Here is a 25490-nt window from a genome sequence, read left to right on the forward strand (position 1 = left end):
CAAGGTGGAGTTTGCTTGTTTATTTTAAATTCAGTTTGTAAAGGTCCCTTTAGAAACGAACAGATACAAACACAAGTTAAGCACACAGTTTGCTTTTAGTTCAACACTTTCTTCATCCATCAATTTTACCCAAAATCACAAAAGTAATATTACAAAGCTTTCGCAGTGCACGTTTACATATTCTGCATATACATCTATTCACTCTTCAAACAATGCATTTCCATTGAATTTGGCTTTAAAAACAACAACAACACAGCCCCTACATCAGGCTGCAAATATATAGCATTTTAAAGCAATGTGTTTTTCCTCTTAAAAAAAGAAATATATATTCATGTTATACGAGTAACAAAACATGAAGCTGAAATATATTGACCAGACAACATTTCAACGAGTAACAGTTGTTTTTTTTTAAAAAAAAAATCACATACATAGTAAAAAGGTGCCATCATGCCATTCTGTGAGCTATGGTAAAATAGCATGCATATCTGCAGCAAAGCAAAAGGAAAAAGTGCCCCGTTTCTGCTTTCAGTTGTATACTAGGAATCAGTTTTGTGAACTTTATAATACAAAAAGCGAACCATTTTTTTTTTAAAAAAGCAGCAACCCAAATATAACTATGAAACAAAACGTATCAAGAACTATACAACCACTACTTACTGCATTTATAAGTAGTTCATTTATTAACTTATTAAAAGAAAAGCCACTCCTTTTGAGAAGCGAGGCAACAGATTGCGTCAAATGCTATTACTGTCACCACCCTCTCCTTGCATAGTCATAGCTGGCACTGATATTGCTTACCATAGTCTCAACAGATATATCTTAGAGAATTTGTACTTTCCTAATATCAAAAATGAGATTCTTGCCACAAAGTTTAGTTTTAAAAGAGCTTAATTAAAGAGAAAAACAAAAGTTCTAAAGTACAGTGTTTATAAGCGTAGGGAAAAAAAGTACAAAACTAGAACTCGTCATAAAAAAGACCAAACATTCCATTGAAAAAGCACCTATTCGTGTAACTAATGGATTCTGTGCATGCAAAACTAGAAGCGTAAGGCTATCAAGTGTCAAAGTCTCTTAAACGTTTAAAAACTGTTACTTGCTGCATCCTTCAGATTATACTGCCTCCCCACAGGCAAATTACATTGCTTAGTAGTATTTTTCCAAAATATGTTCCGACAGCCACAAAATCTGGTATTGAAAACTTTAGGAACCATGATAGAGATACATTGTACCCAAGACAGTATTATCATATTTCTGTGCAACTTTAACAGAATTGGAATGTTCAACAACGCTGTTAAGTTCAGGAATACTTTCGGCAGTGTCCCCAAAACCATGGTAATGTCCGTAGTGCAATGTATCTCCGAGATCATCCACCCATGATGGCCTGCTTGAAACAAGGCTACTTGGGCTTCCATTCAGATGCAAAGAGCCACACATTTCAGAAGAGCCGTTTACAACCTTCTCTGGTTCCTCAACACTATTGCCCACATTGACTGTATGTTTATTAGCAGAGGCTAGTGCATTAGGTGTTATCAGTGTTAGGCATTCTTCGTGCCTGGCACTCATTCCATTGAGCTGAGCTGGGGAAGTGAAGTCCAAATGTCCATTGACGATATGTCCATTTGTCAATGCATTCAATATGGAGTTACTGCAATTCATATCTGCGTCAAGAAATAGACCCGTCACCACAAGTTGACTTGATCAAAATAAAAGCTCTCTTCCATTTTATTGCAGTTTTATTAAAATATTTCCAAATTAAGGTCAAAACAAACCCAGTGCAGCCTCATGCTTTAGGCAATTATAGTTTACTAATACACCTTAGAAACAGAGGTGTCTGGTAAAACATTTTATAAACAAAATTTCTGTACAAGGTGTAATTAAAATTTACATAATGCTGCTCCAGCTAAACTAAGCTCAAAATGTTAATCTGTTAAGATCACAATCCTGCACATGCACTTCCTTGAAGACAATGGAATTTATTTTTAAGTTAAGATGCATAGGAGTTGTATGTAAGTACATTTCTAACAGTTATGAAAGGGATCATACAAAACTGCAAGCAATATTTTGGACAACCGGAGAAAGAATAGGTTAGATGTACTTCTTAACTAAAATATAAAACTCCCTACTATGAAATACAAACTAAACGTGTGAGTAGCCTGGAATTTCAAAGCATTAAAGGTTAAGCCAATATTAATTAACTCTGCCTTATTAAATTTCAGATGAGCACACAGTAAAGCAGGCATATCAAAAGCCTTATGCAAATGCAAGAATGATTATGCAACATGTCTTAAGAGCAAAACTTATTTTATATCAATTTTATATTTAATATTAGATACAGAATAAATCTCTGTTCTTCCTTAGAGTGGAATTTCAAGTCGGTACAACCCTGCTGCAAAAACGCCATGAATGGCCACAGCAAAATGTATAGAGATCTAGTGTTTTTAAAATTTTTCGCAACAAGCCAATGGTCTCTTTTCTCATTACTTGTTAGTGCAAAAAAATAGTTTTCTGTAAACATTATCTCATTAGTTATATTTCTTTTTTAAAGAGCAGGTTTATATGTAATGGGACTAGAAGCAGTAGGACATAAAAATATCAATTTGGCAAAAATAAATTAAATCACCAAGATAAAATATTCTCTTACATTGTAAAAAAAGGCATTTCTGTGTTTGACAAGTCAGTATTTTACATGGATTCTAGGGATGATCTTTGGGCACATGCAGAAGTTCATGAAAAAAATGAAGGTGTTTTTGCCTCATAACTCAATTTCAGCCCTGTTTTGGCAAAATGCCATATTCTAGCAATATTATCCCCCCCCCACAAGAAAATAAAATAATTCAGTGTATTAGAAAAAGGGAAGCATTATTTGGCATACTAGTATTTTATATCAGTATGTTTAAAAGAGGGCAGCATATGTTAGCAGAATGGAGGAGGAAGAATTTTTTGTGATTCCCCAGTTCTCTACAGCAGATGTGGGGGGACTTTATTAGATACCATGCAAAATCGTTGGGCACTATCCAGTTGTGACTGTCAGCTAGCAGAAATGCTCATACAATGAACTTTCCCTTCCTCTCCTTCCCCTGCAGCCATCCAAATTTGCTTTAGAGAGTTGGGGGACAACAGATTGTGGGATGGGGAGGACAGCAAGGGGAAATCTGTTCCAGCAACAATGAGCATCATCCATTAATTCAAATATAATGGAAACAACTCAAGTTGTTACGTAAGTTACTTAACAGCCTTAACTCAACAAAAACCGCCTCATTAAAGTTTGTGTAAGATTCACGTAGGCGTGTTTCTAATGACAATATAAACACTTACGTTGAATTTACTGGGACAACACAATGTGAGAAGTTACAATTAATTTTCTATTTAAAAAGCAGTATCAAGGGTCATTAGATTCTGCCCCCTTCCATTTTATACAGCAATGACTACAACCCAATCCACTTTATGTTCCTATGCACCAGAGAAAGAAATATTTTCTCCAGAACGAATGTGCACATTAACAGATGCAAAAGTGCATCAATAAGTCATTCAAAATATAGAACTACCACCAGTCTGAAGTTTTAACAGATCTGGGCTGATCCAGATTGTTGTGTGGAGCATAAAAAACATACTCTAAGAGAAGAGTGTGCGCAATCATCTCCATTCATCTCAGTGGAAGCTGAAGCAGCTCTGCACATTGTATGCTCTTTGCATGCATTTGGCAGCTTTCTCCACTGAAGTGACTGAGGAAGCCCTTAGAGGAAGAGATGTGTTTTCATGCATTTCCAGCAGCCCTTGAAATGGGAAGAGTGACTAATGACTGGGCTTCAACAAAACGAGTATGAATAGGATTTTCTTCATGGGTTGCAAATAGTAACTTAAGCCCCAAAGCATCCATTAACTATCAATTTAGCTGAATACTAACAATAAAAGCAAGACATAGATATCAGGTTGGATCCCTCAGTCCACTGTGGGAGCTTTAACAGCCCTCCCCCCAATGTTCCAAGGGACAGGGGACCCTGCTAAATGGGACAGGTTGTGGTACACTCCTCCAGATAAAATCTGAAAACCAGATGGAGGCACTAGGTTTTGGGATTCCTCTCCCCTCTGCACCACATTCAGGAGGGCCCCTGACACTCAGTGGGGCACTTTAAGGGTACTGTCATGAGCAAGACTCATTAGACATGCTTGCCCCTGGACCCATCCCATTGCTTTAACGCACTCAGGCTACCTTCGAAGCAAAACTGGTAGCATTTGCCAAGCTAAATTTACAATCCTATACACTGATCAGATGATTATTAAGGCAGTGCAATCAGCTTTACCTTTTTTAATTACAATGAATAATTGCTGCATTAATCAAATGCTGAATATTCTTCCAAGAAGCAAGTAGGATCACCTCTGATCAAGGCACAAGGCAAGCAGGTCTCTAGACAGGAACAACCACAAGATCATCTATCTGGATCTGTCGTCAACATCTTCCCTCATATCTTACATTTTCTACAAAACTGATAATCTTGCTATTTTAAAATGTCTTATAAAGGTTATTTTAGCAACGCAAATAAGTTTTAAGACTTTGGGACATGTGCGGTAAGATTAAGTTAGAGATAATATGCATACTGATTCTTGCAACGACAAGGAGTCTGCATTGCAGAAACTGTGTATATTTCAATCTCTTTGGGTCCAATAGAACCATTCTTCTGCATGGTATCTTCAACCATTTGAATGCTGTTGTGGTTAACAGGAAACTGTCCACTCCCACCTGATATAACAGGAAATTCTCTATCAACATGCATATTGTCAGCATCATCTTCAGTTCCTCCATTTATCACAGATATCAGACCACCAAAACTTTGACCTGTTTAGGAAAGAATGATTTAAACTGGTGAATATTTCTTATTTAACTACAGTAACATTTTATAGGTGGAATTTAATGCTAGGCCTACTCAGACCAGCCCCTTTAAAAGTAACAAACACCCCATGGACTTCAGTAAGTCTACTGGACGAAACTGTATCTTTAACAACTGTAAAGGTAAAGGGTAAAAGGACCCCTGACCATTAGGTTCAGTCATGGCCAACTCTGGGGTTGCGGCACTCATCTCGCTTTATTGGCTGAGGGAGCCGGCGTACAGCTTCTGGGTCATGGGGCCAGCATGACTAAGCCACTTCTGGTGAACCAGAGCAGCGCACAGAAACGCCGTTTACCTTCCCGCTGGAGCAGTACCTATTTATCTACTTGCACTTTGACGTGCTTTCAAACTGCTAGGTTGGCAGGAGCAGGGACCGAGCAACGGAAGCTCACCCCGTCACAGGGATTTGAACCGCCAACCTTCTGATCGGCAAGTCCTAGGCTCTGTGGTTTAACCCACAGCACCACCCACGTCCCTTTAACAACTGTAGTTAGCATATTTAAGATAACTCACAGGGAAAAGTAAATTGGACAGGAACATTTTGAGACAGTTTCATTGGCATGGTTGAAAATAGTTCTAAGTTCATACAAGTTTCTTTACACAACAGTGGACCACCTGGCACAGGAGACCGCGGTCTACATTCTGTACAGCAACTGCATCACAGGGCACGCACAGCATCTGGTTTTATGTTTTTAAGAGAGGAGAAAAGGATGCGGGAAAATAAGAGTTCTTCTGTAGACAGAGATTTGGGTTGTGTCTGTTGCTGCAACACTGGGGTTTCACTGGTAAAAGGGACTTGTTTCCTCTCCTTCCCCTATATGCTGACCCGCCCCCATCTGATTGAGGGTTCCCCAACTAGATTTGAGGACAAATGGGGGGCAGGGCTGGAGGAAACAAGAAAGTTCCATTGTGCAAACAGAAATCTCTTGTGACTGTAGAGCTGCTACCTCCAAACTTTTTTTAGCCAAGAACATTTCTCGGAGTAGTTGAAAGGGAACGGAGTTGGGCGGGGGGCAAACCCTTCGGTACATGCACATATTGCGAGCTTCAGAAGTCTCCTGAATGAGCTCTGCGCAGGTGCTGAACCCACATGTGTGAGTGCACAGAGACCACAAAGAACCACCATGGTTTTCCATTAGGAATGAATTGGGCCTCTGCATTCAAACTACTTTCAAGCAAAAGTGACAGAAACCCAATGCCTCACCTTCAGTCCTAGCTTTCTTCATTCCAACACTGTTCATATCTTCAAAGGATCGTTTTCGACTTATGCCTCTACCGAGGAGACTGGGGCTAGTATTCTGATGAGCCCCGTTTAAAGTGCCATTGCTATAGAAATGGTTCAGCGGGCAGTTCTGGAGGTTCAAGAGCAACTGAGCACATTCCTGGAAGCCCTGGGTTTGTGCAAGATCTGCTGCTGTCTGGCCACTGGCATTTCTCAAGCTGCACAATACAAATATATTGAATTATACCCCATAATAAACATAACCTGGTGGTTGCTGCTGATTCTACTAAGGTGATGAAAATTTTGCAAACTCCCATTAAGGGTTTTAAATTATCAAATGTTATATTATGTAACTAATCCCTTAGCACATATCTGTATTCTAAACAAAGTTTGGGAAGCAGTACAATTATCATGTGACACAAAAAGTAAAAGCTTCCTATTTAAATGTCTGAAAAGGCTAAAATTTCTTGCCTATGGTCTGAAGTATCTGAGCTCTTACACAAACTTCAGACTCTTAATTCAACTCGTCTTATACTAATTTATTTGATAAAATGAATTATCTGAACAAAATACTCGAGAAAACTGTTATAGAATAGTTGTCCATGGCATTCTAAAATCTAACACCACAAAAATACATCGCCGTTCTTCCTAATCATAAAAACTAGGTATGCACGTGCAATAAATTCTTTACATATATATCCACATATAGTGCTTTATTTTGCTATTGTGTTTTTTATTAAGCTCACCGCTTATTTCAAAATTTGTGACATCATAAGTAGTAATATATTATTCACTATTTTAGCCCATGATCATGGGTACAGAAAAGATTTATTAGTCTCTGAACTTCTAAAACTGAAAGATGGTAAGACAGATGCAGTTTAAATTGAGAAATTCATGATTTGCCTTGACAATAAAAAATATTGACATAGTTTCTGTCTCTCTCACACATACTCTAAAGGACAATAAAGTAGTAATGAACAAAATAGCACAAAAGAATAGCAAGGAAATATTCCCTAGGAAGTCCAGGAAGAGCCAAATACTTGTAATGATGCACGAGCTTCTTTTTTAGCTATGTAGTTAATGATCTGTGAATAGGTAGATGGACCAATGAAGGAAGATTTCAGTGAAAGAATGTAGTTTATTTGCTAGATGAAGTTAATTAATTCAGTATATAGCATGTATTTCGACAATGAACCATCTAGTGTGTGACTGAACAAAAAAAAAAAAGTTTTTTAACAAATGGGGCAAGCTATCTGAACATAGATGAGGGTTGGCATAGGGTTCAATAGAATCCACTTTCCTCACTCCACTTGCTCTCTCCAGTCCTGAGTTCCAACGGGACTGCTTGGGCAGACCTCCCCTCAAAGGACTTGGCAGCTCAACTCCTTCCTAGGCCTGAAAGTTACTTGGGCCGCTGGGAGGAGGAAATAGGGCTCAGAATCCCAATAATCTATTACACACAAAACTGTGAATGGAGGGGCAGTGTTGGATTATTGTCATCACATTATGGATAACCTGGAGGCAGCAAACTGCCAAAATGGCAACAAGACATAGCCAATATAGGTCCAGGAATGTGTGATTCCACAGCAGAACAAGATACCCCATTTGCCATGGGTCTGACTTTCTACTTCAGTCCCCAAGCCTCCATGCCTCTTTTAAAGCTGTATTGAAAGCTCCAAATACGAAGCAAATAAATGGTGGGAAGATAGACTCGATAAAGTGGAAACTCATAGTTTTTAAGAGTGAAGATTATTAAGAATATTAAATCTCAAGGATTCAACCTTAGGGAATTCCCCTGGAAAAAAAGAACAAGAGGAGTGTACAATTTTGTGAAGGACATTTTATAAAGCAAAATGTCACCCATTCAGAGTGGCAAATAAAAGCTAACCCAGGGCCCAGACTAGCACATGCTAAAGCGTGGAATAACAGGAGCAAGGGAAAAAGAAGAGAAGAAATTGTGTAGCTTTTTCAGAAGAAAGCTGTTCTAGTTTTCTATTCACCAAAGCCACTAAATTTAAAGGGGAGGTATGTGTGAGATCTAATTAAGACTTTCTCAAAGCTTCCTTTTCTTATAAACACCTAGAGACTTTTCTGTTAAGGAAGTAATATCTGATGAAAGCAATAAGCTTAAAAGTAGTATCTGGGAATTCTGAGAAAGGCAGTTGCAAAGATCAGCAAGAGGATCTTCAAGAACAGAAGTTTATTTGCCCCAATCCCAAGAATTAAGGCAGCTTTTATTATTTCAAACCTACCCAAAGAAAATATGAGTATGAACATAAGGAAATACTACATGATAAAAGAGTGATTGATTTGATCTATAATCTTGGCCCTCTAACAAAGAAGCAAATGCACTCACACTGTATTGTGAACTTGATCACTTGGTATACAGATTAACATGCTAGTACAAAAAATCTAGATCATTAACTTGTAGCAGGCCTTGAGACCTACTAATACATAACTTTGCGTTACGAAAAAAAGGTCAAAGTCAAAAGAGTCTTGCTGTTCATTTTTGAAAAATGGTCCTGCAAAATGATTCCCTTTTTGCTATCATTCTCATTCAATCCTATGATACACCTGGTTGGCTTCCCTCAATATGGTTTTTTACGTGAAACGAATCATAACTGGTAGAAACACATAACGCTGGAACTAATTTGAGCTTTAAACCAGAAAGGAAAAGATACTTAAGCAAGAGCACAAAGGTTTTATTCATCAATAATAATTCGTGAAATAGAATCAAAGTCAGAAAAAACAGAAATCAAGCCCTATTGAAATGTTGCACCTAGATGGCCCTTCTACCCCTCATGAAATAGTGCAAGCCTGCGAAGACAATATACAAAGATTAACATGTGAGATTGCAAGCGAGCACAGAAGTTAGACTTGTCCTGCTGATATTAACTTCTGTTGCTGCTGTTGCAATAAGAGATGGTTATATGCTTAAAAAAAAAAAACAGACCTATAATCTTGGATGGTGGGAATAGAAGCTCTCTATTCTAGGGTGGCACAGGACATATTCAAGAGTTTACCGAGATAAAAACAGGAATACTAAAGTTCAGAGGTGGGGGGGGGGGCGCAAGAACTGTGTCCTTCCAAATGCAAAAGGTCAGTTTGAACAAAATTAGTAATCCAAATGCTTTTGTCGTGAGGTATCTGAATGTACATATAATTATACATGATTAAACTTCATCTGAGTTAAATTCTTTATCTTCTGACCTTTAACAGTGATGTACATGTATACCTTTGTTTGTAGTACTAAGGGTAACATTCATAGTAGATTTCTCCCCCTTTGTCTCATCCATTTTCCTCTTGGGCAATGTGCTGCTTCCAGAATCTTCATTACTACTGATTAGTCTTGACAAGGAGTCTTCTCATCTGTGGATCTCACTCTTCTTGTTTTGAGTTTCCATTTAGCTATGTCACCATGACATCCATTCTAGGGCCATGATTCATTTGAGACTGTTGTAATATTATAAACCAACTATTAAAGGATGGCAGTGATGCAGCATACAATCTTTAAGTATAAATATATTGCAATCTTGCCATTAAGATTCATGGGCATATCAGACTCCAACTGATCAGTCATCAAGTAGATATTCCTTCACTACAATAGGAATTTCAACCTAATCCTAAATGCAAAGTTAACTTTCACTGCAGGAATCTCAAGTGCCAGGAGATTGCTCTCTGTCAGATATATATATAACTACTGCTTGTTTTCAATAATGTGACCTAAGGAAATGGGTAGCCCATCCTATACATGTGGTCAGATAATCACTTTTTCAAGATAATTCCAATAGGATGAACTGATTTAACAGGGGGAAATACAGAGAGCAAACACTTAAGAGCATCAACCTAATTTTTTTAAATCATCTTGCTAATTACAACCATTGAGGCATGATTCAAATTTCCAAAAAGTATCCCTAGGAGGTTTATAAACATACAAATGTGATAGGGAGTCTAAAGAGTTAATTTTCTGAGTTGACAAAAGGAAACTTGCCCCTATTCTTTTCTTCCTTGCAATTTTGCATCTGACTTACTGGGTGGAGGGGAGCGAAAGGGGAATTGAATACCACTCGCATCCTGAATGTATCATCCACTTATAATGTCACATACTTTGAACAAAACATAGGCCTACTTAAAACTCTTAAGAAAGGGGGGGGGGATTAAAAAGGTTTTTTTAAATTTAAAAAACCCCTGAACTGGGGTGATTGCCACTTTATCTGTAGCTTAAAATGTTTCGTCATTAATGCCATGAGACAATCTTAAGAAAATAAAACCTCAATTCTTAATGTAATATGCCCATTGAAAAATAATCAAACTTAATATATTGTTAGTTTACATTTTTTTATATATAAAATTGTAATTAGGGTAAGCAAAAGCATGCAAATCTATATATGCTATATCTGAATTCCTAGATTAGCATTAAAACCAATCACCGCAACAAATACCTCAACAGTATGCCTTGTGTGCAGAAAGGAAGCGATACTGAACATTCAATGCCACAACTGTAAGGTTTTCGGAGAAGCACCTGTGGCAGTTTCAGCAGTTTCTATATGGAATGCTCCCCCTTTCTAGGATTACTTGAAAAAATCAAGTCAATTCGAATTACGTAGCTGTAAAACATTGACATGTGTAGTTTTTATAGTTTCAGAATCTTCTCTTTGATTTAAAAAAAAACGGGCAATGGTGCATAAAACAGGAAACTTACATAATAAGGGATCACATATTTGCAGGCAACATTAAGATTAAAAGTTATATTAACATACATAAAGTGCAGTAGCACATAATTATTATTAAGCCATCATCATGTGACCACCTTAACAATGAGACAGAGCGCCTGACTCAAGCACGGACTCTCAAGCACGGATTTTCATCCTGAAGCCCATTGTAATTCTGTCAGTTCTCTGAAATGTAAACATGATATGTACTAGAAACAAATTGTCAATTCATGGCTTCCGTTACTTTAAATTTTGGTAAATTGCATGTAAAGAGAATTACCAACTATGCCTACACGAAAAAAGTAGCTAATACATGGGATTAAAGAATAAAACTCTTGCTACAGCACTGCAGAAGTGAACAAGTTTTTTTTCCATAGGCTCCTCAGACCCCAGCCTAAGACCATTAAAGCATTAAATAAATAATAAGATAAAGAAGCTAAACTGAAAGTTTTAACCCTTTGGCATCCAAAAATGGAAAGTACAACAGAATGATCTTGAAACTGTGGCGAACAAATAACAAGAGACCAATTGCGGAAAACTGCACTTAAAGAGTTACTGCAGAAATGTACTGCAAACATACATAATTATGGTGCCATGTTTTCATTTCACATTAAATAACTTATCTATATTTTTTCAGCATGAGGATTATTATATTTCTTCTTTGCTTCTGTACTTTGCTTTACAAAGATCTTCAAGTTCTGATATCGAATACGCAGATATGGCTAACTGCTCACCACTATGTTCTCCCTGCTTCCTTCTTGTAACATATCTTAGTCTAAGAGCCTTCAGAAGTTTCCTTCACTGTTGCCATAAAGCTGAAATAAGACTGCAGACAGAATTTTAAACTGTGTTTTCTTAAGAAAGGCATTTCCCCCCTTCAGTCAGAAACGGAGCACAAAGCTGGGTAAAGTAACATTGACTAGTCCTAATAAATGTATTTCCCTCCAATTCCAATATTCCTGAACTTGTTCTCTCCAAAGTTGTACATGCAGCGTTTTTAACTACTCCTGTACAAAAGGGGAAAGAGATTCCTAATTCTTTTCGTCTGCCACTCTCCTAGAATATAACTGAAATCACGGAGCTGACAAGAATTGACATGCTCGGGTTCCCCACAAAATAAAAAAGATGGGCTTTTGGCCCACTAGTATGTTACCCTGAATCAGCTATAATTTACTATTTTTGTAAGCTTGCACTTTCTGTGTAACCTAAGTGCTTAGGATTGAAGAATAAACAAAAAAACCCCAACAACTACAAGGTTCCCCTTTCTTGTGGGATTTTACAAGTACTTACAGTACTTCAATATGATGAAGAAACATGCAAGGAGTGTATTAAATGAGACAAATCAATAGTTTTTTCAGGTGGCAATATCAAACATAGCCAAAACACAAGCACTGTTAAATCTTGACAAAGTGACTACAGAAACAAGAAGTCTTCTTGTACATTATGTAAAGCAAGATGCTGTTCAATTCAGTCCCCTTAATTAGGAATTATTTTGAAGCATTCTGGATTTGTAAAATGTCATTTACAAATAGACTGAAAGGAAAATACAGAAGATGACCCTGAATGCTGCATTTACTCTTTATAAAAGCTACTGTGCATTTTGGATCCGAGAGCTATCCTTCTCTTACCAGATAGCAAGCTTTAAATAACCAAAGTTAGGTAAAGGTAAAGATACCCCTGACTGTTAGGTCCAGTCGCTGACGACTCTGGGGTTGCGGGGCTCATCTCTCTTTACTGGCCAAGGGAGCCGGCGTACAGTTTCCGGGTCATGTGGCCAGCATGACTAAGACGCTTCTGGCGAACCAGAGCAGTGCACGGAAACGCCGTTTGCCTTCCTGCTGGAGCAGTACCTATTTATCTACCTGCACTTTTTGGCATGCTTTCGAACTGCTAGGTTGGCAGGAGCTGGGACCGAGCAACGGGAACTCACCCCGTCGCGGGGATTTGAACTGCCAACCTTCTGATCGGCAAGCCCTACGCTCTGTAGTAGCTAAAATGCAATTTCTTAAAAAACCTAATATCCAGGCAAAAATTTAACAGGTTGCCTTTTACAGTGCGCTGGAATGTGTACGTTGAATAAATATTAATAAGACACTGCCTTTCTGAATGAAATGTGGTCTATGGAACTGGATGTTAAGTAACAACACTGCTCATGTCTACTTTTACAAACCAAACAAGAGGAAAAATTACAAACATTTCTCATCTTCCTACCAAAATATATTACAACCTGCAGGTATAGTGTATTCATGCTTTGCATGTAGAGACAGAAGACAATCTTGAGACTTCATAAAATCATATGTAAAGTGAAGATATAATTGGGAAAATAAAGAATGGCTTGGATTCCACGGGAGCCCCATGAAATATATATTGTGAATGCTTACAGAACCAACCTCTGGTAAGCAGAATGATGGAAACTGGCTGCATATGCTTCTCTTCCCTACAAACCAATACAAAAGCTGATACATTGAGGAAGAGAATCGAGATCATGGATTCTATGGGTGAACACAGAAGAATGGTGGGATGCACCAGCTAGGGAACCCCCAAGTGAAGAAGGCTCAAGCTCAGGGATTGGTGGTGGGAGGATGATGAGTGGTCAGAGGGAGAAGACTGGGAGGTGGTGGTGTCAGAAGCTGAAAAGCTAACAGGGTTCAGTGAACAGGGAAAGTTTGTTGCAGAGAGAAGTTCAGAATCAGAAGCAGGAGAGGAGGGAAGCCAAGAGCCAGAGATGAGTTGGGCTGGTGAAGAAGCCAGAGTGCCTCTCCCTCCTGCTGTGAAAGCCCTTCCCTTGATCTCCCAAGACCAGGAATGGTATGAAGGAGGAGGAGAAAAGATAGGTGCACCCGGAGAATCTCAGATTGCTTGGGATGGACCTGGTAGAGGAGCCTTAGGCAGTTTGGGAAGGTGGGGACACAACTGCTTCACCTACTGAGAAGAGCTGCTGTGCTCATTAGGCATGGCTCCTCTGTGCAGACCTTGTTTCTGGCTTATTCTTGACAGCTGATGTAATTTAAGTCCTGCCACATCCATCAAAAAGGGGAAACGTCACCTTTGTTCTAATTACTTTGCTAACACTAGGCACACTGTTCAGTTTATAAATGTAGATTAAAAGATTGGGGACCCTGAATCTATTTATGGTCCTAAATCTTCACTTGTAATGGAACAAATAGTGCACATTTCTGCCTTCTATTTAGTAGAAATGAAACTTGTGAGTCAGCTTCATAGCAAAAGAACTGTAACGAGCCAGCAGTATTTTGCAGACCACAGTGATTCCTATTTGGTCTTGGACTCAATCTTGTGGTTGGCAAAGCCCACTCCAGCTAGTTGTGAACACATGAACTTTTCAATGAAAGATACTACATTCATGACTCTAGAATTCTGTGTAGAAAGAAATCTTAAATCTAATTTGTATTGTTACAATTACGTAGCTGCAGGTTTTATATTTAGATGCAAGCTGGTTGCTTTCCATGAGTATGGGTGGTGCTTTGGCATTAGGTAGAAATTGTGGGTTGGGGTACTCTCCCCTTGGATTCCTGTTCTGCGAGACCCCTTTGGATTCTCCTGTGAGACTATGGGAACCTGTTGTCATATATATATGCACACAGGTTAGGGTGTTTCTTCTTCCTCCCTGGGATACCCAAGAGTTGAGCCAATTCAACCTGTCTCATCTCTACCATCTTTGTGCTAAAACCTAAAAGCTGTTAACAAAGTGCTGTTCACAAAGGAAAACTTGTGATTCCAATAGTCCTTCATCAGAAATTTATAATGCAGCTCAACTGAACTGTTGCAGCTCTGAAGTAGTCTACATAGATGAAGCAATCCTTCAATTACCTTGAAGTACTTGAAGATGTGGTGAACAGAATATATATTGTAGTTATAATTAAAAGAATTTATACACCGTCTTTCATTTCTAGAAGAAATACAAGATTTAAGAACCTTGACAGAAACTGCAGGAAAGTGATGAGAGATCTTCTCCTGTTTAATGCTACATACACTCAGTTACCTACAGACACATACTTCAGCTATGCTATAAAAACGTAGATTTAAAAAATATATTTTTATTGACTTTCACTGATGTTACACCAGAAAGGCAAAAGAAAACATGGCACCAAAATTGTACATGCGCAGGTACAAGATTAAATATGTAAAATGCACAAATATTTGTCATTATGCAGTTCTCAAATCAAGTCACTTTATGTATCCACATTAAAAAGTTACACCTCAAACCTTTTATTTATATGAGGACATTAGGACCACCTGCGTCCCTTCTTCTCGTGTCCATGAACACTGAACCAAAGTTAAAGGAGCAACCATGTTTATATCTGTTGGGTATACAGTGCACAGAATATGCTCCAGCTAAAATGAGAAGGTAAAATCCAACAAAACACATCAAAATATTTTCCACTGGGGTACATTTAACATTGCTGTCTATTAAATATACACAACTCAAGGGATCCAACTTCAGCATTAGGGAAAGCAACACTTTCTTATTTTAATCCCCTTATTTCAGAATTGCTAGGTGTTTTTTATATTTTTTTAAATAGGGATTGATTAAAAGTTTCAGGCTAAGAGCCTTCCATTCCCAATTAAACTGGCAAAAATGTTATTAGTAAAACATAAAAATGCTAAAGCAAGCAAAATAGTCATGCTTTAAAACAGTATTTCAGTTATGAAATGTCACTGTAACGTGAATTTAACATTACAAGATTTCTCACCATGAAAAAGAGAATGAAGCCTTGGATGTGTGTTCATTTCAGGCCTAAGGGTGGATGTGCATTACTGTATTCTAGTTTTAATCCACGTTTCCAAAATGACAGATTTATATATCTGCCTATGCAAACAAAGTTATATGAAGATACTAGAAATGCATTTTGTCCAATCTTTTTTTAAAATGTCAATATTTTAGGTATGGTTAAAACTAAGCTCCATAGAAAACCAAGGTCAAATTCAGTGGACGGATTCTACTGATATATCATAATACAATTTACACATTGCAAAAGCTATTTTGAATAGCATTACTGAATATTTGTGATCAGAACAAAGTTAGGCAAGAAGTATGGAGTGTGTTATTTTTAAAAACTCACTTATTATCTTGTGCAACATGACCACCTTTTAAACTTCAGTTTTCAAAGCGGATACCTATATTGCCAATTACCTTGCAGTAACTAATGAGAACATCTTTATTTTCAACATCTAGATCTGAAAACTAGAACTGAGAACTGAAACCCTCATATCGTTCTAGTAGTGCTCATGAGTTTTTTCAACCACCCGCCTATGTATAGCTCCTTATATGCCCAACACGAATCTTGCTTACGTAATGTCTGGCATGTTTATGATACTATACAAATGGTTTGCATTACTACTGCCACAACAAAAGCAAATTGAAATGTTCGCAGGTAGATCAGTAAATTTATTATTATGACAGTAGGCATCAAATTAATGTTTGATTAAAAAAATGGCTGCTTTGCATATTTGGAAGTTTTAGTACTTTCAGATATCACATTATTGAAACAATTTAATTCCATATATTCCCATGCTTGCCAAACACAAAGCTGGTTGTTACCAAACACCATTGTTCTAAAGAACTGCTCCCTGAGATGAGCAGGTGTGTACATATATAACCCAGCATGTAGGAAACTCAAGGTGCTTTGTACTAAGGGGTCACCAATGGTCAAAACCCAGACAGAATGAACGTATATTCTGTGACAAAAGGGGATAGAAAATTGGAGCCTGGAATGATTTTTAAAAATTAATCTACTGAGTAACCTTACAGTAATTGAGTCTCATGTCTTATCTGTTGAGGTTCTTTTAGACCCCCAAGGATTTATCGTGTTCTAAAACTAAAACAGCACAGAAAGGAAGAAGGGTAACTAAGCTTGTGTTAGAAAATCTACTTTTTAAATAAATCATTTGGTAAGAACAGACACTTTGCTCATACTCAAAAGTTACTTGATGATTTGATAACTGGGGACCAAGTGTTGACATTCCGGCATTGCAGGGGGTTGGACTAGATGACCCTTGGGGTCCCTTCCACCTCTACAATTCTGATTCTATGGAGTCAAGATTGTGGGCGTAATGGAGAAACCAACAAAGGAAAAAGCCAGAGAAAAACTAAATGTATTAAGTTGGCATGAACAATGAGTGCTAGTAAGTGCTCTGCTTGCTATGTAATGTCTGAAAGTACAGCAAATATAAATATTTAACAGCAACTATATTCTGAAACACAGTCCTTACAAAATACAGCAATGTTACTTTATATAGGTCTTATTTTATTTTCCCCAAGCATTACTTCAAACAACTTATCTTGCACAGTAAGTTCTATATCTTCCTGCTATCTCCATTTTTTTGTCAGGTTTTCTATTTAAGATAAATTTTTGTCCTCCATTGGAGATGTGGCTCTATTTAGGCATCCGCATTTGAAAGCTTCAGTAGAATATTTCATGTTTTAAAAAGGGTATAGACCCGGGGGGGGGCGGAGAGAGAAAACTTACCAAGTTTCAGGTAAGACCAAAGATTTTGGACAGGTCTAAAGATTTTATTAGAATAATTCAATGGAAGACCTATGAGATATATACACTTTTTGAGCAAGACCATTATGTTGAATAACTTATAAAATGTGTAAGAGGATTTAAGGTATCTCTCTATTGAGTTTCAGTATTAGCCGATTTAATAAATGGAAACCAAAGGGTTAAACAAGCACCAAACTCTTATTGTACTAAAAGGAAAGTTTATACTTCAGATTAAGATACAAAGTACTATTTAAATACTAAAACTAGCTGTAAGAGAAAAAGCTAACATCATTTATATTATAAGCCATACAGCTTATACTCAACAGTTCTAGTGAACAGTGCATCCAATTTGTCCATGCGGTATGTTGCCATTGTTTGTGAGATTTTCTGAATGTTTTGAAGAACACAGTACCTTTAAAGAAAAAGTTAAAAGTGCAAGAACAGAACTTACTATGAAACACTACCAATCCTACTAATGTGCATACCTAAAATTCTATTCTAACAAATAACTAATTGGTCTGTCATATTTTAAATATAGCTATAGGCTCTTAATAGCTTATTCTACAAAGTGCAATTAATAGTGTTAACTTAAAAATGCACTCTTTCATGGATGACAGACATTGATTTCACTTTTGGCTGCAATGCTATGCACACTTGCATGGGAGTAAAAGGCCACTGAATACAGTGGAACTTCCTTCTGAGTAAATGTGTATAGGATTGCACGGTAAAATGTGTCAAGTTACAAGACATGTTAAAGGTACAATACTTAGAATAATTCAACATGTCTAATTGAAATCATCTCCATTAGTTAGTTGCCTGTTGTTCTGCGTTTCTCAGTTAATACCTGAGTTTACTGCTCTATGTTAGTTAACTAGACACACAACTACTCAAAATATCTCCAAACCTTACTTACTCTATTTGAGCTCCGTGAGCCACAAGGGCACTTATGGACTCCATACTACCAGACCGGGCTGCTTTGTGAATAGGAGTTTCACCACCATAATCCTGGGGGGAAATATATAGCAGATTAATACAAAATATGTATAGGTTAAGCTAAGAATTCTTGGACTGAAGACAAAAAATGGGTAATGACAGATTAGCAAAGCAACTTGGACTGACTATAGGACAGATGTGCAAATATTTGACCAGAGGCAGGTAGAATATGAGTCATGTAGACCTCAAAAGATTATTAGCTACATATCATCAACCCCCAGCTGATACAGGCTATGATGACTATTTTTTTAATACCTGAAAAGCAGTATATATATTTAAACAATACGTAAATAAAACTACTGCTTCAAAGAGCTCCAGGTGTCTTGAAGCATCAACTTCCTATCACTTATTTTGGACAAGTTAAAATTTCTACCTCTCTCTGTCTTGACAGCACCACAGTTTGCATGTCAAATGAAGAGGATAAAAGACACTTTAATTCACTGGGGTCACCTGTACCTCAAAAGTGAGGCAGCTGGAGCACCTCCAAGCTACAAACCTGATCCTTTAGAGCAGTGATGGTCAAACATGGCCCTCCAGCTGTTTTGGGACCACAATTCCCATCATCCCTGACCACTGGTCCTGTTAGCTAGGGATGATGGGAGTTGTAGTCCCCAAACAGCTAGAGGGCAAAGTTTGGCCATCACTGCTTTAGAGGAAGTGAAACCCCATCCAAAACAAGTTGAAGATCATGAGAATATTGCCCATTCACAATATCTTTATTTTGTCTAGACTATCTATTTCAGCCCTCGTCCAGTCCATAACCATGGACTGTAGTAGTTTACAACACCACTGTGTCACATGGATATGATGTAAAAGGATGTGTATAGCTTGGTGTCATCTGCAGATTGATGACACCTCAGCCCATGCCAGATAACATGTCCTAACCATTTGATGCCGGTATTGAATGGCACAGGAGATGACAACCATGGGCTGGTGCAGTAATGATCCTCAGCATCACCTTCTGAAATAGGCCATTCAAGCAGGAGCAAATCCACAGAGACAGCTTATCCAGGATACTGAAATACCTCTCTTAAGGATATATTCAAACAATGTGAGTCACAAACTTGAAAAATCTTATGAGTGTACAGTAGTTTGACAACTACAGCCTAAGATTAGAGGGGGGAAACCCAAATCAATACCTGTTTGTTTATGTTGGCTCCTGATTGAATTAACCAGATGAGGCACTGAGGATGTCCTCCGAAAGCAGCAATATGGGCTGGTGTTTGGGCATGACGTGTTGTACAGGCATTAACAGTAGCTCCTGCTCTCACTAACTGCATTAAACAGTCCAGCTTTAGAAAGAAACAAAGAACAGAAAAAGCACATGTTTAATTATACACATCACTGTATTAACCTGGTGTTATATAAACAGCTCATTGTCTTAACCTGATATCACATAAACAGTTAAAAGAATCTGTGGCCAATTCCTGTTCACCATAAAGCTTCCCAGATATAAAAGCCATGGTTTTTCATTACAAGAACATAACATAAAATATATACCCTAAGTTGCTATAAGTTTGCATGTGAAATCAGACTATTTTACGTATTTATGAAATTTACAGAGGAATTCTATACATGTTTACTCAAAAGCAATATTACTCCCAGGAAAGAGTTGAAAAGGTTGCCACCAAGGAGGGACTCAGTAAAAACAGTAGCCACAAAATACTCATTTCCAAACTAGATAAAAGGTCACCAAGAAAAGGCAATATTTGAATGAGCATTTTTTAAAGCCAAAAGAATGCAAATATATATGTAGGCAGATATATATGAAAGGAAATGAGAAATTACCAAATATTGTTTTTGTGTTTGATTATGGTGTGTATGTTAGTCTTAATGCTGTTGAAATTCCCCTAGGGCCAGGGGTGGGAAGCTAGATCTGGCTGGTAGGACAGAACCTTATTCCTCATACCCCATGTGGGCCAAACTTGACAGGGTTTTTTTTTTTTGGGGGGGGGGAATGACACCTGTCAATTATTGAACGGCACATCATCAGATGATGGCAGCACTTCAAAGAGTTGAGCAGAGCTACGTGGAACTGACTTCTGCAGAAAAATTGAACTTGAACTGAGCACCTACCAACTGGCAGTGCTCAGTTCCAGCTCCACTTGGCTGTACTATTGAATTCATCATGTGGAAGTTAGCAGTGCTGCAGATTCCAGGAAGCTAGAAGTGAGCATCTGCCAGCTGGTATGTGCTTAGGTGAGAGACTCAGTAGTACAGCTGATTCCAGCTGAGTTGCTCTCACTGCCAATAAGCTGGCTACACTTTGGCAAGGGAGGCTTGCTGTCACTGCCAATCAGGAACACACTTTAAGTCTCCCAGTTGTGCACTGGGAGCCACATCTGCACCTACCCCTCATCCAACATCACATATAACATCAGGTGTGTTCTAGGGTAATAAAAGACATTCTAAACAACAATTTGAGCCTGCCAATTCTTCAAAGTACATCAATTCCGTTTCTACCATTTTCCACGCTTCATAGGTTGGTCTTGTCTGCTTTGTTAGTGCCACCTTTGCTTTTTTTCCCCACACTGCAGAAACTGAAGCAATGCAAAAAGAGCCAAACACGAACCATTATGGACAGACATTTGATTTCTCCTTTTAATCAAGAGTAATTTGATTGCCATTATACTTAAGGTACTTTCTAAATGAAGTGTATGTTAACACTAATATATATCGAACCTGCCCTTCATCATAATGGATCCCAGGGCATGTTGATTTCTAACTAACGCTATCAGAGCCTGGAGTGTGTGTGTGATCCACTACAACTCCACAAACCTTTTATAGGACTGTATGCTCTTTCGAAAAGGGTGGACAGAAACATGGGGGGGGGGGGTACTGTTCTTTGTACATAAGCAACCAAGACCAGTTATTCAATGATTAAATACATAAAACTTTTCAGAAAAAGTAGACCAATGGTTATTGGACAGGTTCATAGTTTCCTTTAAAATGTACATTTAAAATACCTGCACATGTGCAGCAGATAAAAGTTTTAATAACTACAGCTTATGAGCAAATTGCAAAGACTTCTAGTTTCTGGTACAAAATATAGTTAATACATTTAGAAGTAGAATCTGCAACAGAATGCTACTGCATATATATAACCTTCTGAAAGCCTGCAGCTGACACAGCAATTGGGCCTGCATTGGGCTCTATGCTGTAATGCAGGGGTCAGCAAACTTTTTCCGCAGGAGGCCAAACCACTGTCCCTCAGACCTTGTGGGAGGCCGGACTATATTTTGGGGGGGAAAACAACAACAACCCGACCCAACCCTCCCTTCTCCACAGCACTGGACGAGCCCCAGTGGCTGCTTACCTGTGCCTTGCGAGCGGCAGGGGCTGGGAGTAGCGGAGGGATGAGTGGCGGGATGATGAGCGGCGCAATAGGGCTGGCTCTGTAGAGGGGCTGCTTAAAATGGCGCTCGGCCATCTGCAGCTCAACAAAGCCCAGCCCCCTTCCTTCTCTAGGCAGGGCGGGGAGAAGCCAGGTGGATGGAGGGAGGAGGGGGTGGGAATGGCGCAGCCTGAATGATCAGAATCCCCACGTCCGCAATTCCTGGACCGTCCGCAGGCCAGATCCAGAAGGTAATTGGGCTGGATCTGGCCCCTGGGCCTTAGTTTGCTGACCAATGCCATAATGTGATCGTAGTGGGGGCTGGCTTCAGATCCAGCAGATCCCCCTGTAGGGCTCAACCCCCCCCCCTCCATGGTCCATTGTTAGTCTTTTTGTAGGCTGTCTATAAACATTCCACTGGTGGCACTTTTACCTGCCTTTGTGTTCTGCAGGCAGAAATGGGAACTCCATGCCACTAGAATGATGGCAGTGTCACTTCACAGGCAGAGGCCGGAAGGCCTGGCTGACGGACTCCTCTACCCAATCCAACCCATCCCTGCCTGGTGCAGAAGGGGTTTCAATTGCACTGTTATTATAATAAGCCCTATTAAAATCTATTTTTATGCACCCTACTTTGGGGGAAAGTAATTTAGTAAACACATACTTTGCTTTGGTATGCAAACTGATAATTGTTGCCAGTTAGTGCTGTTAACATGTTTCCAAATAAGATCACAAAGAAATGTCTTACACAGGGAGTAATTAGGCTAAAAGCACGACATACTGTTTATTTCCTCTTATTTATTTATTTGCTACTACTTCATATACCATCCTTTTCCGAGGATGATAGGGCAGTTTACATAGCAACATACATATGTTACATAGCAACAAACAAAAGCGCGCTCTCCCCCCAAACACACATTGAAAGAACATACATACATTAATTCAACAAAGGCCTAGGAGAAGACAAATGTTTTTGCCTGGCGCCTAATAATATCCTAGGGTTTCATCTTCTTGGCAAACACTAGAAGATGACAAAATGAGAGATGAGGAAAAAGAAACATTACAAGAGTGGGAGAAAGGAAACAGAAGCTGCAATAATTTAGGAGCCGAAACTTGGCATGCTGTGTCAGTTTCTAAAGTTGTTTGTACTTGCTTACACTCACAAAGGAATTTTATTTTTAACGACTGACTATTCTTCGGGTTGCATCCAACTAAATTCTACTAAGAGTAGTAGGCCCACAGAAAATAGTTATGTTTTGATAGGGCTCTACAGAAAAATGTACCAGAACCATAGAAAACGCTGATACCACTAATAAAACCAGTGTACATGAAAGAATCCTGATTACGTTAATCTTCATCCACTATCAGAGGATCATTTCGCAGTAAGATTTATTGTTGCCAAATATAGGCAGAGTCAGAACACTCCCTTTCTTTTAGGACTGAACAACTTTGATGCCATAACAAATACATCAGTGTCAGAGCAAACTGCGTAGGTGTTCAAGAACTTGAACATCACAAACAGGTGGCTGACAGAGTTTTTAATAACAAGTGGCAAACCAAAGTGGAAAGGTGAGATTAGGTTTTTACAATGAACTCAAGAGCACCTCTAACCAATCCCATGGGTAGCACAAAGGATAACTACTGGAAAACAGGCAGAAGTGGAATCTAGCAGTGGGTGTAGTTCTGTTCTCTCTAAGATAAGAGAGGAAGGAGGTCAACTGTGATTCAGAATTCGGGTAGCCAGACGTAGACAACGGCAACACTCCTTTAATAGTTGTGTAGAACTTGCTGAGATCTCTTCCACACAATTATCCCAAGACGCAGGGGCCCTCTCCTCGTCTGAATTTGATTCAACAGGGGAGGGAAAGGGGCAGAATATGGAAAGAAGGTTGCCACTATAGCTCTGTTGTACTAGGGCAAACACCACAGCTCTGCATAGCAACCAAAGACCATGCACAAATAAATACTGGACAAGTATGACATATAGGTGGGGAACCACTGCAGCCCTTCAGATGATGCTGGATTCCAACTTCCATCAGCTTCAGCCAGCAAGGCTAAGGGTTAGAAATGGTGGGAACTGTAGTACAGCAGCATCAAGGGAAGACTTGCAACAATAAAAGCGGGAAGTTGTGTATCAAAGAACCACAAATACTTTTATGTGTTCCTGGCTTGCTTACATTATCAGGTTCAATAAGGGAGGAAAGTGGCTGAAGCAACCAAATGTGAGCGTTCACTAACCATCCTGAACAGGAATACTCCCGATCCATAGCAGGTTCTTACTAGTAACTTACAACGCTAATGGGAACGCCTGCTTCACCCAGGGGAAAAAAACACCTCCGTCCCCTTGACAGCAAGATATGTAGCAATGGGCTTAAGAGTGTTGTTCTTAGGCGTTCCCTTAGGTACAGAGAGTTCATGCCTTACTACATCTCTCAGTGCTTCCTATTCTCTTTCAAAATGTGGGGGTTTGGGGGGGGGTTATTGGGTTGTTGTTTTTATTTTGATTATATGTACTGTATGTTGTGGTTTTATATTTTAATTTTGTTCTGTGAACCGCCCACCTCCGGGTATAGGGCGGTATATACATTCAATAAATAAATAAATAAATAATAATAAGTATTCGAAGCCACAGCCGAGACGCCTGCACAGCGGGAGGGGGGGTTGGACTAGATTACCGTGTTGGGGGGGTTTCTCTTCCAACACCACGATCCGACGATCCCCACGGAAGGTTAAAAATATAAGGCTCGAGAGCCACAGATTCGAAAAAGCGCCGGCTGAGGCAAAAGGCCGGGTAGAAACGCTTCACACTCCCGAGGCTGCCGCCTACGAGGTCGCTCAGAGAGCGCCTAAGAACAGGCTAATGCTGCTCGCCTCCGGGATTTGCTAATTCATCGCTCTCGGCTCGTTATTATTTAAATATATAAAAGGGGGAGGGGGAACCCACACAGGCCGGCTAACGGCGCCGCCTCGCCTGCGCTGACAGACCGCGAGCAAGTGCCGCGCGCCACTCCCCCCTTCCCAAGGCACCTTCTTATCCCTCTCCAATACCACCCCGAGAGGAAGTTAACGACGTGGGAGGGTTTTTGGTTTTAATTTTTTTAATTATTATTCTTATTCTAACAAAGACACGAGCGCGCGCGGAATGGCGGCAACCGCGAACAAGGCGCGAACAAGGCGGGAGAAGCGCTCTAAGATGGCGCCGGCGCGCGCCCACCGGCCGTTGCTCCTCGCCAGCATCTCGAGGCGTACAACCTCCAGACGGCCTGGCGCCGCCTGAGGAAACGGTCCCCCTGCCTCTGGTCTCTCTCTCCCCCGCCATACCTTTCCGAAATGCGCGGCCCAGTGGATGGGCGTCCACCCGTAGAAGGAGTCCTCGGCTGCCAGGTTCTCTCGGGGCGCGCTCTGCAAAAGGGAGCACAAAGCCGGCAGGTCCCCGTCGCGGCAAGCGCGGTGCAGAGGGAAGCGCAGGGTCAGCAGCTCCTCGCTGGAGAAACCCGCCTCCGGGCCGGATCCCAGCGACATGGCGGCGGCGGGGCTCGAGCTACGGGAGAACCGAAGGCGCCCGGCAAAAGAAGGCGGGTGGTGGCGAGGTAGAAGCTGCCGTGCAAACAGCCCCGCCGACTGCCGCCGCTGCTGTGTGGAAGCCGTGAACACAAAGGAAGCAAGGCGGGCCTGAAGGGGCTCCGCCCCCTACGAGAGGCGGGCGCTTTGGCCAGGACCCGACGGCGCGGCGCTAGTGGGCCTTCTGCGCGCTGAGGTAAAGAAGGCTCGAGCGGCGTCAGGAAAAGCGCTGTTAATATCAGCCTCCTCGGTTCTGAGTCCGATTCATCTAATTCG

The 25490-nt window shown here is 39.8% G+C and overlaps 1 protein-coding gene across 1 annotated transcript; it reads right to left on the reverse strand.

Annotated features, from left to right (window-relative positions):
* Positions 1 to 25383, reverse strand: ANKRD10 (ankyrin repeat domain 10). The gene is made up of 6 exons (XM_083501275.1): positions 24975 to 25383; positions 19459 to 19611; positions 18240 to 18331; positions 6091 to 6326; positions 4739 to 4834; positions 1 to 1658 (listed from the first exon to the last, which is right to left on the reverse strand). Exons 1-6 carry the CDS (start codon positions 25173 to 25175, stop codon positions 1201 to 1203), a joined length of 1236 nt encoding a protein of 411 aa, XP_083357401.1. The 5' UTR covers positions 25176 to 25383; the 3' UTR covers positions 1 to 1200.
* Positions 25384 to 25490: the final 107 nt, after the last annotated feature.

This window comes from Podarcis liolepis (assembly GCF_965112155.1).
Source record: "Podarcis liolepis genome assembly, chromosome: 4".
Lineage (NCBI taxonomy): Eukaryota > Metazoa > Chordata > Lepidosauria > Squamata > Lacertidae > Podarcis > Podarcis liolepis.